Source organism: Hipposideros armiger, unplaced genomic scaffold (assembly GCF_001890085.2).
Source record: "Hipposideros armiger isolate ML-2016 unplaced genomic scaffold, ASM189008v1 scaffold_82, whole genome shotgun sequence".
Classification (NCBI taxonomy): Eukaryota; Metazoa; Chordata; class Mammalia; order Chiroptera; family Hipposideridae; genus Hipposideros; species Hipposideros armiger.
Genome location: NW_017731432.1, coordinates 2830393 through 2846497, shown reverse-complemented (window position 1 = coordinate 2846497; position 16105 = coordinate 2830393). Strand labels below are relative to the sequence as shown.

Sequence of the window (16105 nt, the reverse complement as noted above, 5' to 3'; positions counted from 1 at the left end):
TCCCCTACCCCCTGGGAGGAAAAAAGAAGAAAACAGAGAGAAGGGAGAGGAGACATATTTGCCTGCCTGCAGTAGGGCAGACCCCAACTCTTAAAGGATCTCTCTCCCCCTTTCCTTCCACTTTGCCTTTCCTGCAGGAAGTTCCAGGAAGCTCTAGGAGGGATCTTGGGAAATGCCAGGGGCCTATCATTCTGCTTTGGGGCCATTTGGGTACTGCTGTTCTGACGGTTTTACTTGTCTCTACCCCTCAGTTGACTGTGAGTTTCCTTGATCACAGGACCCATGCCTGTCTTTTCACACATGCATCCCCAGTGCCTAGCAAAAAGTAGGTATTCAATAAATGCACTTTGCATTCTGGATGAACAGCAATGAGTGCACAGCTTTGCCATCCTTTGTAAGCCTCTTGAACCATCCATTCATCGTCCCCCTTAAGGGGTGGAGCACACAGCAATGCACTCAGAACTCTCTCAAAACACATCTTCATGGAATGTTTACTACATGAACAGGAGGGAAGGCCCTTTGGGATAGTGGTTAAAAGAGCGGGCTCTGGGTTAAATCTAGATCAGAACTCTGGTCCTGCTACTTATTAGCTCAGTGACTTTGAACATGTTGCTCAACCTCTCTAAAACCATTTCTTGAAACATGGGGAGAATAATAGTATCTGCTTCATAGAGATGTTGTGAGGTTTAAATGAGAAAGTACTTATAAAGTAATCTCCACAGTGCCTGGTTTGTGACAAACCTAAAACTTGTTGATTATTATTACTTTTATTGTTTTATTATTGAGGAATGGGTTTCAGGAGTGCTTTATAAATCCTCTTCTTTGTTTAAAGGAGGCTCCATATACTAGCAGTTATTGTTTCACAGATACAACTGGGATATTTAGTCAGTCAATTTTGTAAATATTTATTGATTATCTTCCATGTGCTATAAATTGTTGATCATACAAGAGAATTGTATGAGATGGTTCCCACCCTCCAAGAGCAGGAAGAAGAAAGTTAGTTAATGGGCTCAAAGTAGAGCACAGCATAAGATGATCACGTGTAATAGATAAGTATGACATCGGGGGTAGGAGGGCAGTGGATGGGGGGGATTATTACTTTGTGAGGGGTGAAAAGGATAACTATTGTATTGTTCTGTACACATGAAACTAATATTAAAAAAAAGAAAAAATAGAGGACATACAGGTGGCCAACAGGCATATGAAAAAATGTTCAACCTCACCAATCATTAGGGAAATGCAAATAAAAACCACAATGAGATACCACCTTAAAAAAAAATAAAGATGATCATGTGGCAGGCAGGGTGTGGTAGAAACAGGTCAAGTGGCAAGGAAGGGGGTGGCATGGCGGTGTGGGCGGAGAATGTGCTGAGAGGGAGCTGGGCACTGGGTGCAGCCAGGCTGTAGAGGGCCTCGAATGATGGCCCAGGAGTTTGGACGTAGTCTAGTAAGAAATTTCTATGTCCCTGTTCATTAGATCCAATTCTTACCTTCTCTTCCAAGTCGATTTTAGTAACAAGCACCTCTTCAGCAAAGCCCACTTCCCTCTCTCGCTTAATTCCCCGACCTTCCTTATCATAGACTTTCCAGGTGTACAGGCAACCATCCTGGGCGACTGTCAGCAAGTGCTGGTCATCAAAGGTGAGCAACATCTGAGGAGAAAAAGGTCATGGAGAGGAGGTTTTCTGAGGCCCTGGCTGACCAGGATTGAGCTGACTACTGTATATACCTTATGAGGAGAAAGACTTGATTGTGGGTAAGAATGAGACAGGAGCCCTCACAGGCCTTTGGTAATGAATAAAAGAAGCAAGACTATGTCTACATTTGCTGTGAATTTGGTATCTTGAGTCAATTATCATCTAGACTATACAAAGGACTCTCAAAACTCAACAGTGAAAAGCTCAAACAATCCAACTGGAATGTGGGCAAAAGATATGAAGACATCTCACAGAAGACAATATACAGATGGCAAATAGAGACATAAAAAGATGTTGAACATTATTAGCTGTTAGGGAACTGCAAATTAAGTCCATGCATTCACCTCCCAGCTGCTGAGCGTTGGTTGCTCACAGCTCTCCTTCTCCTCCACAGGAGTTCCCTGGACTGAAAGGAGCCATAGCCCAGGAGATGAACCCCTGCCCCTCCCCGAGGGTACAGAAGGTCTTCCCTGGGGTAATAAGATGAGCACACATTTATAAACTGTCCTCACTACACAACTATTAGAGCAGCTAAAATAAAAATAATGACAATACCAAATGCTGGCAGTGATGTGGAGAAACTGGCATTCTCATGCATTGCTGGTGGGAATGAAAAATAGCTTGGCAGTTTCTTAAAAAAGGAAACAAACATACTCTCACCATATAATCCAGCAATTGTACTCCTGGGCATTTATCCCAGAGCAATGCAAACTTAGGGCCTGCACATGATTGTTCATAGCAGCTTTACTTGTAATAGCCAAAAACTGGGAGAAAATAAAATATATCCTAAATAAACTATAATATATCCTTAACATAGAACGTGCCTCGGCAGTTCAAAGGAAGAAACTATTGATCCCCAAAATAACCTGGATGGATCTCAAGGGCATTAGGCTGAGTGAAAAAAGCTACTCTCAAAAGGTCACACACTGCATGATTCCGTTTATAGAAAATTCTCAAGATGACAAGATTTTAGAGATGGAAAACAAATAAGTGGTTGCCAAGGACTAGGGATGGGAGTGGGAAGGGGGGTGGGTATAACTATGAAGGAACAGCATGAGGGAGCTCTCTGCGGTAACGGCATAGCTCTGTAGCTTGACTGCAGTGGTGGTTGCACAAATCTATGCATGTGATAAAGTGACATACGTAGAACCACACACATATATTGTACCAATGTCAATTTTCTGGTTTGATATCATACTATAGTTACAGTAGATGCAATTTGGCGGGGGGGTAACTGGGGGAAGGGTGCATAGGACCTCGATGCTATCTTTAAAATTTCTTATGAATCTGTAATTATTTCAAAATAAAAGGTGAAACCAAAAGAATCAACTATGAAAACTGGTTTTTTTTTTTACAATCAACAGCATGTGTCAAGAATCTTAAAAATGGCAATGCTGTTTCCCTCAGGAATTCTATCTTTGCCTAGGAATTTAGCCTTAGGAAGTAATCAGAGATTCCCATGGAAATCTGTAGACTAGGACATGCATTGGAGTTCATAAGATAACTTAAATGCCCAGTTGTATGAGAAGAGTTAAACATGTTACAGTCCATCACGGTATAGAATATTTGTGTAGCTACTAAAATCATGCTTTCAAGGAATATTTAATTACAAGGCAAAATGTGTACAATAGCATTAAGTAAAAAAAAAAAAATCAGGTTACAAAACAGTGTCCATACAGTATGATCTCAAACACACAGACCATATATATATATATATATATATATATATATATATATATATATATATATGCATAAACAGAGGGAGCCAAAAAAATGTATACACGTTTTAAGATAACATCTCTTAAAATGTGTATACATTTTTTTGGCACCCTGGTATACGTATATACATACATATATGTATATATATATATATATATATATATATATATATGAAAATGGACCAAAATAGTACTATTATGAGGACTTTTATTTCTAAAATAAACATGCATTCCTTTTGTGATCAGAAAAATAAACACCTTATCCACAAAACTTAGATCTTAAGGGAAGGGTGGCGGATATGTTGTAGTAATTTGCTTTGGACCCAAGACTGAGGCTCAGTACAGACATGTTGCAGTTTATAATGAAAAATCCTTTCTCAGTAAAGATAGTGTCTACAGGGGAAGCATTTATCTCAGTCTGCTGAGATCTTGCTTCCAGTTGTCTTCTTTTTGGTTCAATTAAATTTTATAAAACTTCAAAAAAAAAAAAGATAGTGTCTACAGGTAAAAATCTAGAGTTTGGGACATAATTAGAAGCCTCAGGTGTTGGTGTTGTTCAATGTGGAATAAGAGAAAGGAGGAAGGGAGAGGAGATACACATTTTCCCAGGGTCTGTTCTTCAGGATTTCATGTAAACACAGACAGTACTTTTTTAGAAGGGAGAAGGAAGGGAGAATTTACAAATGTGTGCTCATCTTATTACCCCAGGGAAGACCCTTTGTGCCCTCGAGGAAGGGCACGGGCTCATCTTTTGGGCGTCTTTCAGTCCAGGGCACTTCTGCAGAGGAGACGGAGAGCTGTGAGCAGCCAACACTCAGCAGCTGGCAGACGAATGAATGCATTGGCCTGGGAGAGAAGATCTGGGTGGGGAGCCTATAGCATGTCTCAAATGGCCCATTATTATCCATAATATTATGGTGAACAACCTTGTACATAAACATTTAGGTGTATCTCTGACTATTTCCTAGGATACATTCCTGGGAAGAGTTTAAACAAAGAATATTAATAGCCAATAAAAAGTTTACTGAATAGATGACTGGATGAATAAATGAGAGAGAAAAGATGTTGGGAGATTGATGGGATGAAGAAGGTATGTGGACGGCAGGATCAAACGGATCTGTTGAGAGCTAGTTCTGGCACGGGGCTACTGCGGAGAGGAGCCCCTCTCACCTTGGTGATAGGACCAGCATGAGCCTGGTACTCATTGAATTCTTTCTGCAAAGGCAGAGGGTACTTCATCGCACGAATGGTTCCCAACGAGGTGCCCACAAACATCATGCGCCCAGAGTGCGAGATGGTGATGGCTGTGTAGACGGCATCAAAGGCTGATGTCTCTCGAAGGACCTGGAACACAGATAGCTCTCTGTTCAGTTGGAGGGGCTGAGCCGTGTCCTCAATGTCCCTAAGTCATTCTCTTCCTCTCCTCAAACAGCAATGTTAGATAGAGCAAGGTCTCTATTTTAGAAAACGTGTTTCCTGTTCCTTACAGCATTTGGCATAGTGCCTAGCACAGAAAAAGCAAAAGCTAAATATCTCTTGGCTGCTTGACGGATGAAAAAACAGTTGTAGGCGTTAATAACACTAATAAAAGGAAAACTTCAAAAAGCACCTACTAGGGGGGTGGGCTGGTTAGCTCAGTTGGTTAGAGCGCAGTGCTCCTACCAAGGTTGCTGGTTTGATGCCCACATGGGCCACTGAGTTGTACCCTCCACAACTAGATTGAAACAACTACTCAACTCGGAACTGATGGGTCCTGGAAAAACACACTGTTCCCCAACAAAATAAATATTTAAAAAAGAAAGACAAAACACCTACTAGGTGCAAAGCACCATTCTATGGCTTTTACGTGTTGTATTTAATTTAATTCTCACAAAAACCCTTTGAGAGAGCTACTTTTATCCCTATTTTAAATATGCGGTAACAGTCACAGAGATGGTAGGTAACTTGCCTCAACTCACTCACCTTATAAGTGGCAGGCAGGCTCTAGGGGATCTACTCTTGGCTGTTACAGTAGCATGCATCTCAAAGCCAGAATGGGATGTGGATCATAAACGTATTCAGCAAACATTAATTAATACCCATTATATAAACAAAATTATATTATCAGGGAACTCATTCATTCCTTCATTCATTAACTCACTCGTCCACTCATCCATCCACCTACCCATCTGCCTACCCACCAAACATCGACTGAATGTTTGCAGTGGGCTACACAGTGTGTGTCAGCTAGAAGGGACATCACGAGGATAGCACCATGGCCTTGCTCTAAAGGAGCTTTGTTCTGGTGCAGCACTGTGAAAGCCACCACAGAATTAGTGGAGAGACACCCTACTCTAAGCTATGTTCCCGTCCTGGGGACACATGCCTCAGGTCAGTTTGCTGCTGTGGTATCGCTGGGCTTCCCTAGGGACCAGCACCAGGAGAGTGACAGGCACCAAAGAAAAGCGAGAGAAGCCAACGATGAGCTGCCACTGGGCTGCTGGAGAAGGACACAGCCACGTGTGTAAGAAGTGACCTTACTGAGCTCTTCTGTCCTCCCTCAACCATTTGGAGCCAAATATTGTAATTCTGCAATTTCAGGGTTTGGGGATTTCCAATGAAGATGGTGGTGAGTCTAGGTGATAGCAGTAACGATAGCTCTGGTTTTAGGCCAGGAAAGTAAGAAGAAATCAAGGGTAAGAGTGCAGTTTAGAGATGCTGCTGACCTCCATGCCTGGAGGGTGGAGAGAAATTCTAGACAGCAAGCAAAATGAAAACGGAAAAGGGCTCTACAATGAAACCCATTCAGGCAGGTGCTGGGCAGGACATTCCAGAAGCAACAATAACCGAGCTGACCCGAAAGGAATGGGGAGCCAGGTGTTATCCCACGAAGAAGGGACGCTGTTGTCACAGGCCCTCTTGCCATGGGGGCATCACTTGCAGATCGTTGCAGCAGCCCAGGGGCAGGGCAGAGGCACTCACCGAAGAATCTGCAATCTCCTTGAGGGTACAGTCAGATCCAACAGCAAAGATAATTTTGGAATCAGGGGAGATGGTAACACAGTTGTAGCTGCAGGACTTGAGCACACATTCCGTCTCTCTCTTTCCTGAGGACAGATTCCATTCATATACAGCACCGTCTGTGCCACAAGAAATCAGTTTACTGTCATCCGCATTCCACACAACGGAACGTATCTATAGGGGATGAAGACAACCCCAGTGAAGAGTACGCATATGCACGTGTGTACACACACATCCCTCATATGGAAAAGGCGAATGAACTCCTCATGTGTTTCACTAGAATGTCTTTTCCTGGTACGTACCCTTTAGTAAGCACAAAACATAGCTTCTTGGGAATGTGTGGCCAAAAGATGGGGCTCCCTCTCCCCCCCAGCTCTCAGTCTTTGGCTATGGTTTCATCCTGAGAAGGGCAGACTGCTAGTGCTTTTTGTCCCCACCCAGAAGCTCTATTCCAGGCAGGCACGGCCAAGAGGACCTGGTCTCCTTTCCACCAGCCAGTTCCTGCTTGTTGGTGGCAGCTCTACTCCAAGTGCGGGAGTCCGAGAATATTGGTGCCCTGACTGTCCCTGCCCCGGCTTGTTCTTAGGGTGGAGGTTCCTTGCCATGAGGGGAGAGCTGAAAAGACCAGGGGCTTCTACCCCTCTTCCCCCTGCAAGTGCCCCTCATAGAGTGGGGATGCCACTTTTGGAAAAGAAAGTCCCTACTCCAGCTCTGGTGCAGAGAAGCAGGGGTTCTGCCCATGGGAACGTCAGGCCATAAAACAAGAGGTCTACAGCTGGGCTGACTTTTTTGGAACAGGGCCTGGTGCTCTTTCATCGGTGTCTCCACAGCCACTTGAAGACCAGTCCCACGGTTGAAGCTGAGGAAGCTGAGCAGCACTCGACAATACTTGCGTTTACATAACACTTTCACTTAGGACCTGTTCGTTGCTAAGGTCAACGATCAGTTTTGAGTCTTTACAGGACCTCTCTCTGATACTGAATACCACTGACCACTTTATCCTTTTGGAAACTACTTCCCTGGCCTCTCTGATTCACGTCCCTGATTCCAGGTTCTCTTTGTACCTTCACTTGCAGTCTTTCTCTTCCTTTACCATTCCTTTAAATGTGAGCCACCTGTCTCCCGCCTGAGATACTTCTCAGATTCCACACAGACCCCTGGTGATCTAATATATGCCCCTGGCTTTCTCTACCACCTAAGCCCTTGGATCTTGATTTTCAGCCTTGACTTCTTTCCTGACCTCCACACTCACATGTCACACGTCCTGGACACAGCAAACATAACATGTCCAAATGGAACTTAGTGTCCTCCTTCTCTCTGTCCCTACTACGAAATCCATGATTTAGTCCCTAACTCATTTTTCACCCTCACTTCCTAGCTGGTCCCCATCACTCCAACTTCCATCCCCTTTAAGCCATTGTCAATACTGTCTGGAGAATTATCTTTCTGATCCCATTTCTTCTTTTCCTAAATCCTCAATTGTTTCTTATCACCTACAGACTCACGTCAGATTCCTTGGCCTGGCATACACACTCCATGGCACAGCCAACCTCTCCAGCTCTTTCTCCTACCACTCTTCAAATGTGCCCAATGTTCCAGCCATATAATCCACAAACCACCATCCTATTTTAAACTCCCATTCGGTCATCTGTAACATGTCCGTCTGCCTAGAATGCCTTTCTTTTTCAACTGCTTTCTCTCTCCAAATTCATCTGCTAACTTCTTATTCCTTTCAATCTCTGGCCTCTCCCGTTTCTTCACACCCCATATCCACTCTACCATTAGGAACTATTGCTTTTACTTCCTAAGTATCTTTTGAATCCATCCACTTCTTCCTAGCTATACCACCTCCATCCTGGTCCAAAATACTATTTTCTATCATGTAGATATCCACAATAGTCTCCTTACCATTTCTATCTACTCTTGTCCTTTTCAATACATTCTTCATTCGGCAGTCAAAGCAATCTTTTTAAAATGCAAACCTGGTCATACCATTCCCTGCCCTGAAAGTCTTCAATGATTTCAAGGAACAAAAAGGATAAAGTACAAAATCCTTAAAAGTCCTACAGGGTTCCATGTACTTGGGCCCCTGCTAAGCTCTTCAATCTCAGCTCACCCCAAGTTTCATCCTGATACCTATGTTCCAGCCCAACAGACACTTCAGCTCCTCTGACACCCCATATAATCTACCACCTCAGGGTCTTTGGATCCCTAACTGCAATGATTATCCCCAAGAGCTCTTTCTGGCTAATTCCTACCCACTCCTTTAGGACCAAGTGATCTTCATTATGCCAATTCCTTCATTATTTCCTCTCACAACACCTCATGTTTTTCTTTCATCGAATCTATTGCAATTAGTAATTAAATTTGTGCATTTGTTTTATTATCTCTTTCCCCATGTAGACAGTGACCTCCAAGAGGAAAGGAATCACTTCTCCGTTGTTCACTTGTGTCCCATTGGCTAGCATAATGCTTGGCTTTTGTGTCCCTTGCTCTGCAGGACACTGTTCACTCACTTACCTTCCCTGTGTGTCCTTTCAGGTTTGAGATGTTCTCTAGGCTTGTGGTGGTAAAAATGTGAATCACATTTCCATTGACCGCAGCAAACAGGTGACCTCCATTGCTAAAGGCACACTACAAGGAAGTACAGCCAGGGAGCAAGAATGAAAGAAATGAGAGGTCTCATTGAAGGCTATAGTCAAGAGCCCCTTTTTTCAAAGAGTTCAGGCTGACACTATGTGTGGAGGTAGGAGTCAGGGGAAGGTACAAATAGAATGAGAATTGGCTGACATTTTCAGGGGAAGGTACAAACAGAATGAGAATTGGCTGACATTTCAGACCCTTTCACTATTCCGGTAGCTCACACTGGCCAGATGCTAGCATTGCGACGTGTGCTTAAACTTGAAGCTGCTTGGATTATAGAGTAGAACACTCATTTGTCTGTAGAAGAAGTTTCAGCGTGGGGAAGCAATTCCTGAAATCATTATCTTGTTTCTGCAAGTCATCTTGGGAAAAGCCGATGGGCTGCTTATTGCTTCTCCCTGTTGCTTATTTTACCTAGCTCCTCCCAGTCTCCAACTTTGCCTTCCCAGCTGTGACTCTGATTCTAAAGTAACTTTTCAATACTTACGTATTACTCCATAATCATACAGAGGACTTATCACAGGTGGGACCTCACAAGGCTTTGGGCTCAGTGAAATATTTTGGTGAGAATAAGAAAAAGGTGATAGAGCCATATACTCAATAAGTTTGGTGGAAGAAGAATTGAATTTTTTTCCTTTAAAAAAACAACAACTCACTAAAGTTCTCTAAGACACACTTTGGTCCCACCTCCCCAGAGTGTGCTAATTCTTAATATTTCAGCCCTGGCTTTCCAAGAAACTGGACTTTATCTTCAGCAATTCTTACCTCTCTGCATCCTCTGACAGAGTATTCTTTGAAAGGACGTATGTCATCAATGAGTAGATTCATAAGGCGTAGTTTGTCAGCAAACCCTACTACAATGAAGTGACCAGATGGATGGAGGCCAATTGCATACGCCTCTTCTTGGTATTCCTTATATAGTTCCAGAGCGCTATGAAAGAGATCATTTATCAAATTATAAGTCTAGCCTGCTAAATACTGTATCTGATATGTATTTTTATCATAGCATTTGAGATACTTCATTGCTTGCAACGATTGCTTCCTCTCTTTTCTAGATTTTGGTTATTTGAGGATAGTGCCCAGCAATGAGTATGGCAAGTAGGGAGACTGACTAAGGGGTTGTCTCTTGATATTGAATGCACAGCTCCACTTAGATCCCCAAATCATAGGGATTGCACTTCTTTTTTCCCAGCAGCCCCAGCAGAAGAAAGAAATTACAGTGTGGGGTCAATCTACATTGGGGATTTTCAGGGTAGCTATGCCAGAAAGATAAACTCACTAGGGAGTTGAGGGGGGTTGGGGCAGTGATGAGGAGAAAGAGATGGAATAAATGGTCTAGTGCGCTCCACGTGGCCAAAAACAGATCAAGTGTGAGTGAGGGGATCGGAAAGCTGGAAGGATGTAGGTCACAGAAGAAGGTGAGATCCTAGTGTGTTAGCTCTATGTCCCTAGAGTCTAGTATAGTGTCTGGCATGTAGTAAGCATGTAATACAGCACACAGTAGTTTTCTAGCCCATGCAAAAGTAAAAAGAGAAGGTAGGTTGACTGACTTGATTAAATAAATTTTTTTCCAACTAAAAGCGTCTAAGTAATAAAAATTTAAAACTCTCTTAAGATAATTCACATAAAAAATTTAACAACCAAATTCCCGCCTATTACAGTATCAAAGCCTTTCATTCCTTACTTTGATTCATAATTCCAGATGCGAATGGATCGATCCAGAGAACAGGTGGCAATGAAGGGTTTGCGGATGCAAGTAGCTAGACCAGTGATGGATGCTGAGTGTAACGGGTACATCAGGTATTCAAAGTGGGCAACCTCCCCCTGGAGAAATCATATAGAATGAGATCCGGCAGAGTAAGCAAAGGCTGGCTATGTGCTTCAGCTCTCATTACCCATGCACATTAATTAGCCTGGGTGCACAAAATCAGGCTGTGAACAAAGTGTTTTAATATGATGCATATTTTCCTATGCTGCTATTATGTAAAAACATTATCTCGATGGCAATAAAATATCTTATTCCACAAATATACCAGAATTTAATTTAGCCATTCCTCTACTGTGGGAATATTTAAGTGGTTTCCAACTTTTGTTATTTAGGAATAACTAAATAACTAGACTAAAATCCTTGCAGGTGAGTCTGTGTACCTCTCTGATTACTTCCTTAGATACTGTCATTAAGTGCAGACATCAAGCATCCTGATTGTAGGGTAAGTGGCTGACATTCAGCTGTTGATTGTCGAGGCATCCATTTCAAGACATCCATCTTGAATAAACATATTGCCAGCTGTACGGCGCAGCTACTAGCAAAACAACCAGATAAGGAATTATGACCCGTGAAGGTCCCTTTTCCCGAAAACCCTGGGTAACCTAGATAACTGACATCTTGAGTGACCCCACTTCTCCCTCCCTGTGCCCTAATTCCCTCTCTTAGGCTGTAAATCATCCAACAAAGAGTGACCTCACGAAACCCTAGACACCTCACCCTTGGACCCTAATAAAGGCAGAGCCCCAGGTCTGTGTTCGCTCTACTCTGATCTGTCTGTGTGGCCCCTGGGAACGCACACCAGGTGCTCTCCAGGACCTGGGAACAATAAACCTTCTTCTTCCTCAAAGTTCCCTGATGGCTTCTGCTGAAGTGCATCCTGCAATCACACTAAGAACCACAAAGGCCAGGCCAGCCACAACATTGGCCTCTGTTGGGGAAATGTACAGGCCGAGGCCAGTGGCTTGGGCTTTCCTAGCTGATAGCATCACTATCGATGGGCTGGGACTGATACATACAACAGATATGTTTCTAGAAGTGGAATACAGGAGAAAATGGTATGAGTGATTTCAGGGATCTTTATAAGTACTGCCAAATTTTTCCCCAGGGAGACTATATTACACTACCACCAGTGGCAATGACTTGGGCGAAGATTTTAAATGAAAATGTATCCTAGTATGCTGGTTGTGTAGGTTCCAGATACCTGTCACCAGAGGCATTATACCTGGGGCACCTGAATGACGGGTGGTGATTGAGAAATTTAACGAGGTGCACATATTTTGGGTATGTGCACAAGCCGAGACAAAGGCTGAGATGGGAATTCCCTCAAATTTTGGCCCTCCCTCACTTATAAACTTACCTGCATCACTCTATCCTCCTCTACTATTTCAGAAAAAGAGGTGCTGTGCTGGGGTGGGGGGCAGGCACAGATTATTCCTGTTCTTCTCCATCTGTTCCCCCTTCTTTTTCCAATATCTTCAACCTCCCTGCCTCTGTTAACACAATCCTATTAGGTTTTTTTTGTTTGTTTTTGTTTTAAGATTTTATCAGGGAATCGGGGAAGGGAAACAGACAAGTTGCTGTCCTTTTGTTCTTCAGTCTAGTTGCGGAGGACGTCGCTTCACTGGCCCAAGTTGGTATTGTGATCATTGCACTCTTCCCAGCTGAGGCAGATAGCTCACCGGCCATTGGACGGCTGCTCAAGATGGCTCACGGTAGCTCACACCGGCTGCCGGCACCTCACGCTGGCTGCCAGCCACTCACAGTAGCTTACAGCAGCCCACTGCAGCAGGAGCTGCAGCCTACACTGTTGCCGGCGACCCACAGCAGCCCAGCTCCAGGTCGAGCTGTTGTTCATCATCTTAGCTGTAGAGGGCACAGCATCACTGGCCTTCATGTGGGATCCGAATGGGAGCCCTGCTGCTCAGAGCTGGGGCCCCAAGTCAATTCTTAACCAACGCACCACTCGGCCAGCCCCCTATAAGCTTTTTTTTTTTCTTTTTTCTTTCTTTTCTGAAGGATGAGCAAGAACCAATGTGGAGACAGGGGAAGGAAGAAGGACCCAGGCAGAGTGATCGGGGTGTGCACAAGCCTTTTGACAAGAGGAAACGTGCAGATTCATGGTGGTTGGAAGGACCAGTACTATTAGATGGACTGATGGGATGAGGCTGGGGAGAGAGACAGGGCCAGACCATGCCCAGCCCTAGGCACCTGATCTGGTTCTTCTCAGAGCACTGGGAGGCCACTGAAGGATTGCCGCTGTGATGGTGGTGGTGGGGGGGATGTTTATTTTGCAATGACCAGATCTGAGTTTTGAAAAGACTACTCTGCCATCAAAATGGAATATATCTCAGGGGTAGGAGGGCAGAGTGTATATGCGGAGACAGGCAGGAGACAGTAACAGCTGAGAGAGAGTGGAAATGCTCCCCTCCACAGAAGATCCAACTCCTCTGGTCTAGTTTTCTCCTCCCCTTGCAGTCTTCCTTCTCAGAGGCCCTGCCCACCTGGAGGGAGAGAGGCTCTGTGCAATGAGCTCACCCCTTTAGACAGAGAAAGCAAACAAAATGAAGATCCCGCCATCACATTAGTTCTTTTTGAGTCCATGTGAATCAGTTACCCCAGGGTGAAATGATAAAAATATACTTTCTAAATCTGCAGGTTAAAAACAGCCCCGGATTCATGGTGACTCCAAGTATAGATGACCTGAAAGGCCCCACCTGAGAGTATCAGCTCGGCAGCATAACCTCCTCTACTCACCTCTTAACTCCAGTTAAGAGGCCACTCTTACGAAAACCTGTGTTTGTTGATGGATGAATGAATAAAGAAGATGTGATATAGTGTGTATACACACACACACACACACACACACACACACACACACACACACACACACTGGAATACTACTCAGCTATAAAAAAGGTGACATTCTGCCATTTGCCACAACACAGATGGACCTTGAGGGTATTATGCTAAGTCAGACAAAAAAAGAAAAATATCAAATGATTTCACTCATATGTGGAACGTTAAAAACAAAAACAAACACAACAAAAAACAAAAACAAACTCATAGAGGCAGACAACAGATCAATCGGTGGTTACCAGGGTGGGAATGGGGTGGAGGAAGGGCAAAACGGGTAAAGGGGGTCAGCTGTACGGTGATGGATAAAAACTAGACTTTTAGTGGCGAGCACGATGTTGTATACACAGATGTCGAACTACAATGTTGCACACCCTAAACTTATATGTAATGGTACCTCAAAAAAACAAAAAAGAGGTAATCTCTTACAACCTCTCACTGCAAATATATAAATAAATATATGCCAGAGGTTGAATCCAAAGCGATTTATCCAAAGTCACATAGTAACTTTTAAGGACCCTGAACTTTCTAAAACTCATTTAGGTGTGTGCTGCTTTCAGAATGCTCTACTGGTCAGAATCTTTTTATTTTAAATTGTGATATAACTGACATATAGTGTTGTATTTGTTTGGAGTATACAACATTATGATTTGATATAATAGCCTATTACCTTTTAAATATACTCAAACCTCTCTTAATTAAAAGCAAAACAATTCTCTCTTCCACCTCATCTCTGCACCTCATTCTATGAGGCCAGTATATTACCCTGATTCCAAAAGCAGACAAAAGCATCAAGAAAAAACACTACAGACTAATTCTGTTATGAATATAGATGAAAAATTCTGGAAGGAAGCATTGCTGGGGAGACCCACCTTGCTGATCTCCGTCAGGGACATGGTGATGATGTAGAGCTGGTTCTTACTGGTGCTGGCAATCAGGGTTTCCTCGGAGGGGCTGAAGCACATGCAAAGGATGTCCTGTTTGTCAGACTGACTCGGGTCATGGCTCTGTGGGTCCAAGGGAATCTGCCCAAGATGCAAAATCGGTATCAGTGATGTCACCACATTGGCAGCGGGTCTTTGGGCTTTCAGAGTTCTTTCAGATACTTTGAGCTCACTGACTCCCAGACCAGCACGTTTCCAGGATCTGCCTCAGATGTGGGCAGGAGAGGGAGGGCCTTGAGTTGCCTCTGTTTCTGTGGGTTTTGTATTCGCCTTTACGTGAGTAGTGGCTGACTAATAAGACAGCGGCATTCGTAAAAATGATCCATCTATGTATCTCAATTTGAGATCTACCCTGCAAACAATCGTTAGTCTAAATCCCACTGTCGCCCACCTGACGGAAGCCACCTGCACCAAGTACACCAGTGTGCACTTCAGGGCAGGAGAGGGGAAGGTGACACAGCCTTGCTTCTACGTGGGGTGGGTGACAGGGCAGTAGAGAAAACAGAAGGGGTCACACAGCTCTTGCCAGCAGTCTCTGAGAGGGCCTGAAGTTCCCAAGCAGACATTATAAAATTAATTTCCTTTTTCCTGTTACTGCTTTTCTTCTATTAACAACAGAGCTTCTTGAAAGGTTGGCCTGCACATACCATCTCCACTTCCTTGTCACCCACTTAGTTATCCATTCCTCATACTTCGATAAATAAATTTCCCTTCCACTGCATCATTTACTGTAACTGTCCTCGTGAACATCAGACATTTCGTTATCACCAAAGCCAGATGCCCTTGCTCAGTCCTCAGCGTCCTGACTTTTCTAGAGCCTGTTGCAGTGACAGTGGCACCCACCTCCCTGGGGTCCAGGACACTGAGCTCTTGTGTTTCCCACCCTCTCCCTGGAATTCTGTCTTCCTACATACCCCCTTACCCGTCTTCATGTGGTCAACTCCCCCTGTTCCACCAGGACAGCGAGGGCTCTGGGAAGCCATCTCTGACTTGCCCTGGGCTGGGTGGGCCCTGAGAGTCCCTCAGTGTGCTCATAGCACCCAACAGATAGTTCCTCTGCTGTCACATTTATCACACTGTGTGAAGCAGAATGGGAGCCCTCAGCCCAAGGACCTTGTCTGTGTTGTCCCGCATGCTGTCTCCCAGTGCTTGGAACAGTGCCTGGCATGTAGCAGGCGCTCAGTGAATAAGTGGGTGTTGCCTTGCTGCCCACCTCCAGAGACAGTGAGGTCCCTGAGGGAAGCGGCCACGTCTGATGCATCTCTCAGGCACCGAGCATGGCGCCTGGCCCATGGCAGGTGCGCAACAAGCACTTGCTGAATGAATGACTGAATGACCACTACTTCTCCATGTCCTCTGCTGGGTTCTCATCCCGTCTTAGTCTCTAAATTTGGAAATGCTAAGTTTTGACTTCTGTTCCTTCTCTCTTTCTCTTTCTCTCTCTCTCTCTCTCTCTCTCTCTCTCTCTCTCTCTCTCTCTCT

At 44.2% G+C, this 16105-nt stretch overlaps 1 protein-coding gene across 1 annotated transcript in view; it reads right to left on the bottom strand.

Moving 5' to 3' along the window:
* CFAP57 (cilia and flagella associated protein 57) overlaps positions 1 to 16105 on the bottom strand; it is a 53170-nt gene that overhangs the window by 29780 nt on the left and 7285 nt on the right. The window contains exons 5-11 of the mRNA XM_019643696.1: positions 14552 to 14704; positions 10743 to 10882; positions 9824 to 9989; positions 8936 to 9049; positions 6377 to 6589; positions 4586 to 4759; positions 1491 to 1652 (exon numbers count right to left, since the gene is read on the bottom strand). Coding sequence (XP_019499241.1) covers positions 1491 to 1652; positions 4586 to 4759; positions 6377 to 6589; positions 8936 to 9049; positions 9824 to 9989; positions 10743 to 10882; positions 14552 to 14704 — 1122 coding nt within the window. The remainder of the gene's footprint in view (positions 1 to 1490; positions 1653 to 4585; positions 4760 to 6376; positions 6590 to 8935; positions 9050 to 9823; positions 9990 to 10742; positions 10883 to 14551; positions 14705 to 16105) is intronic.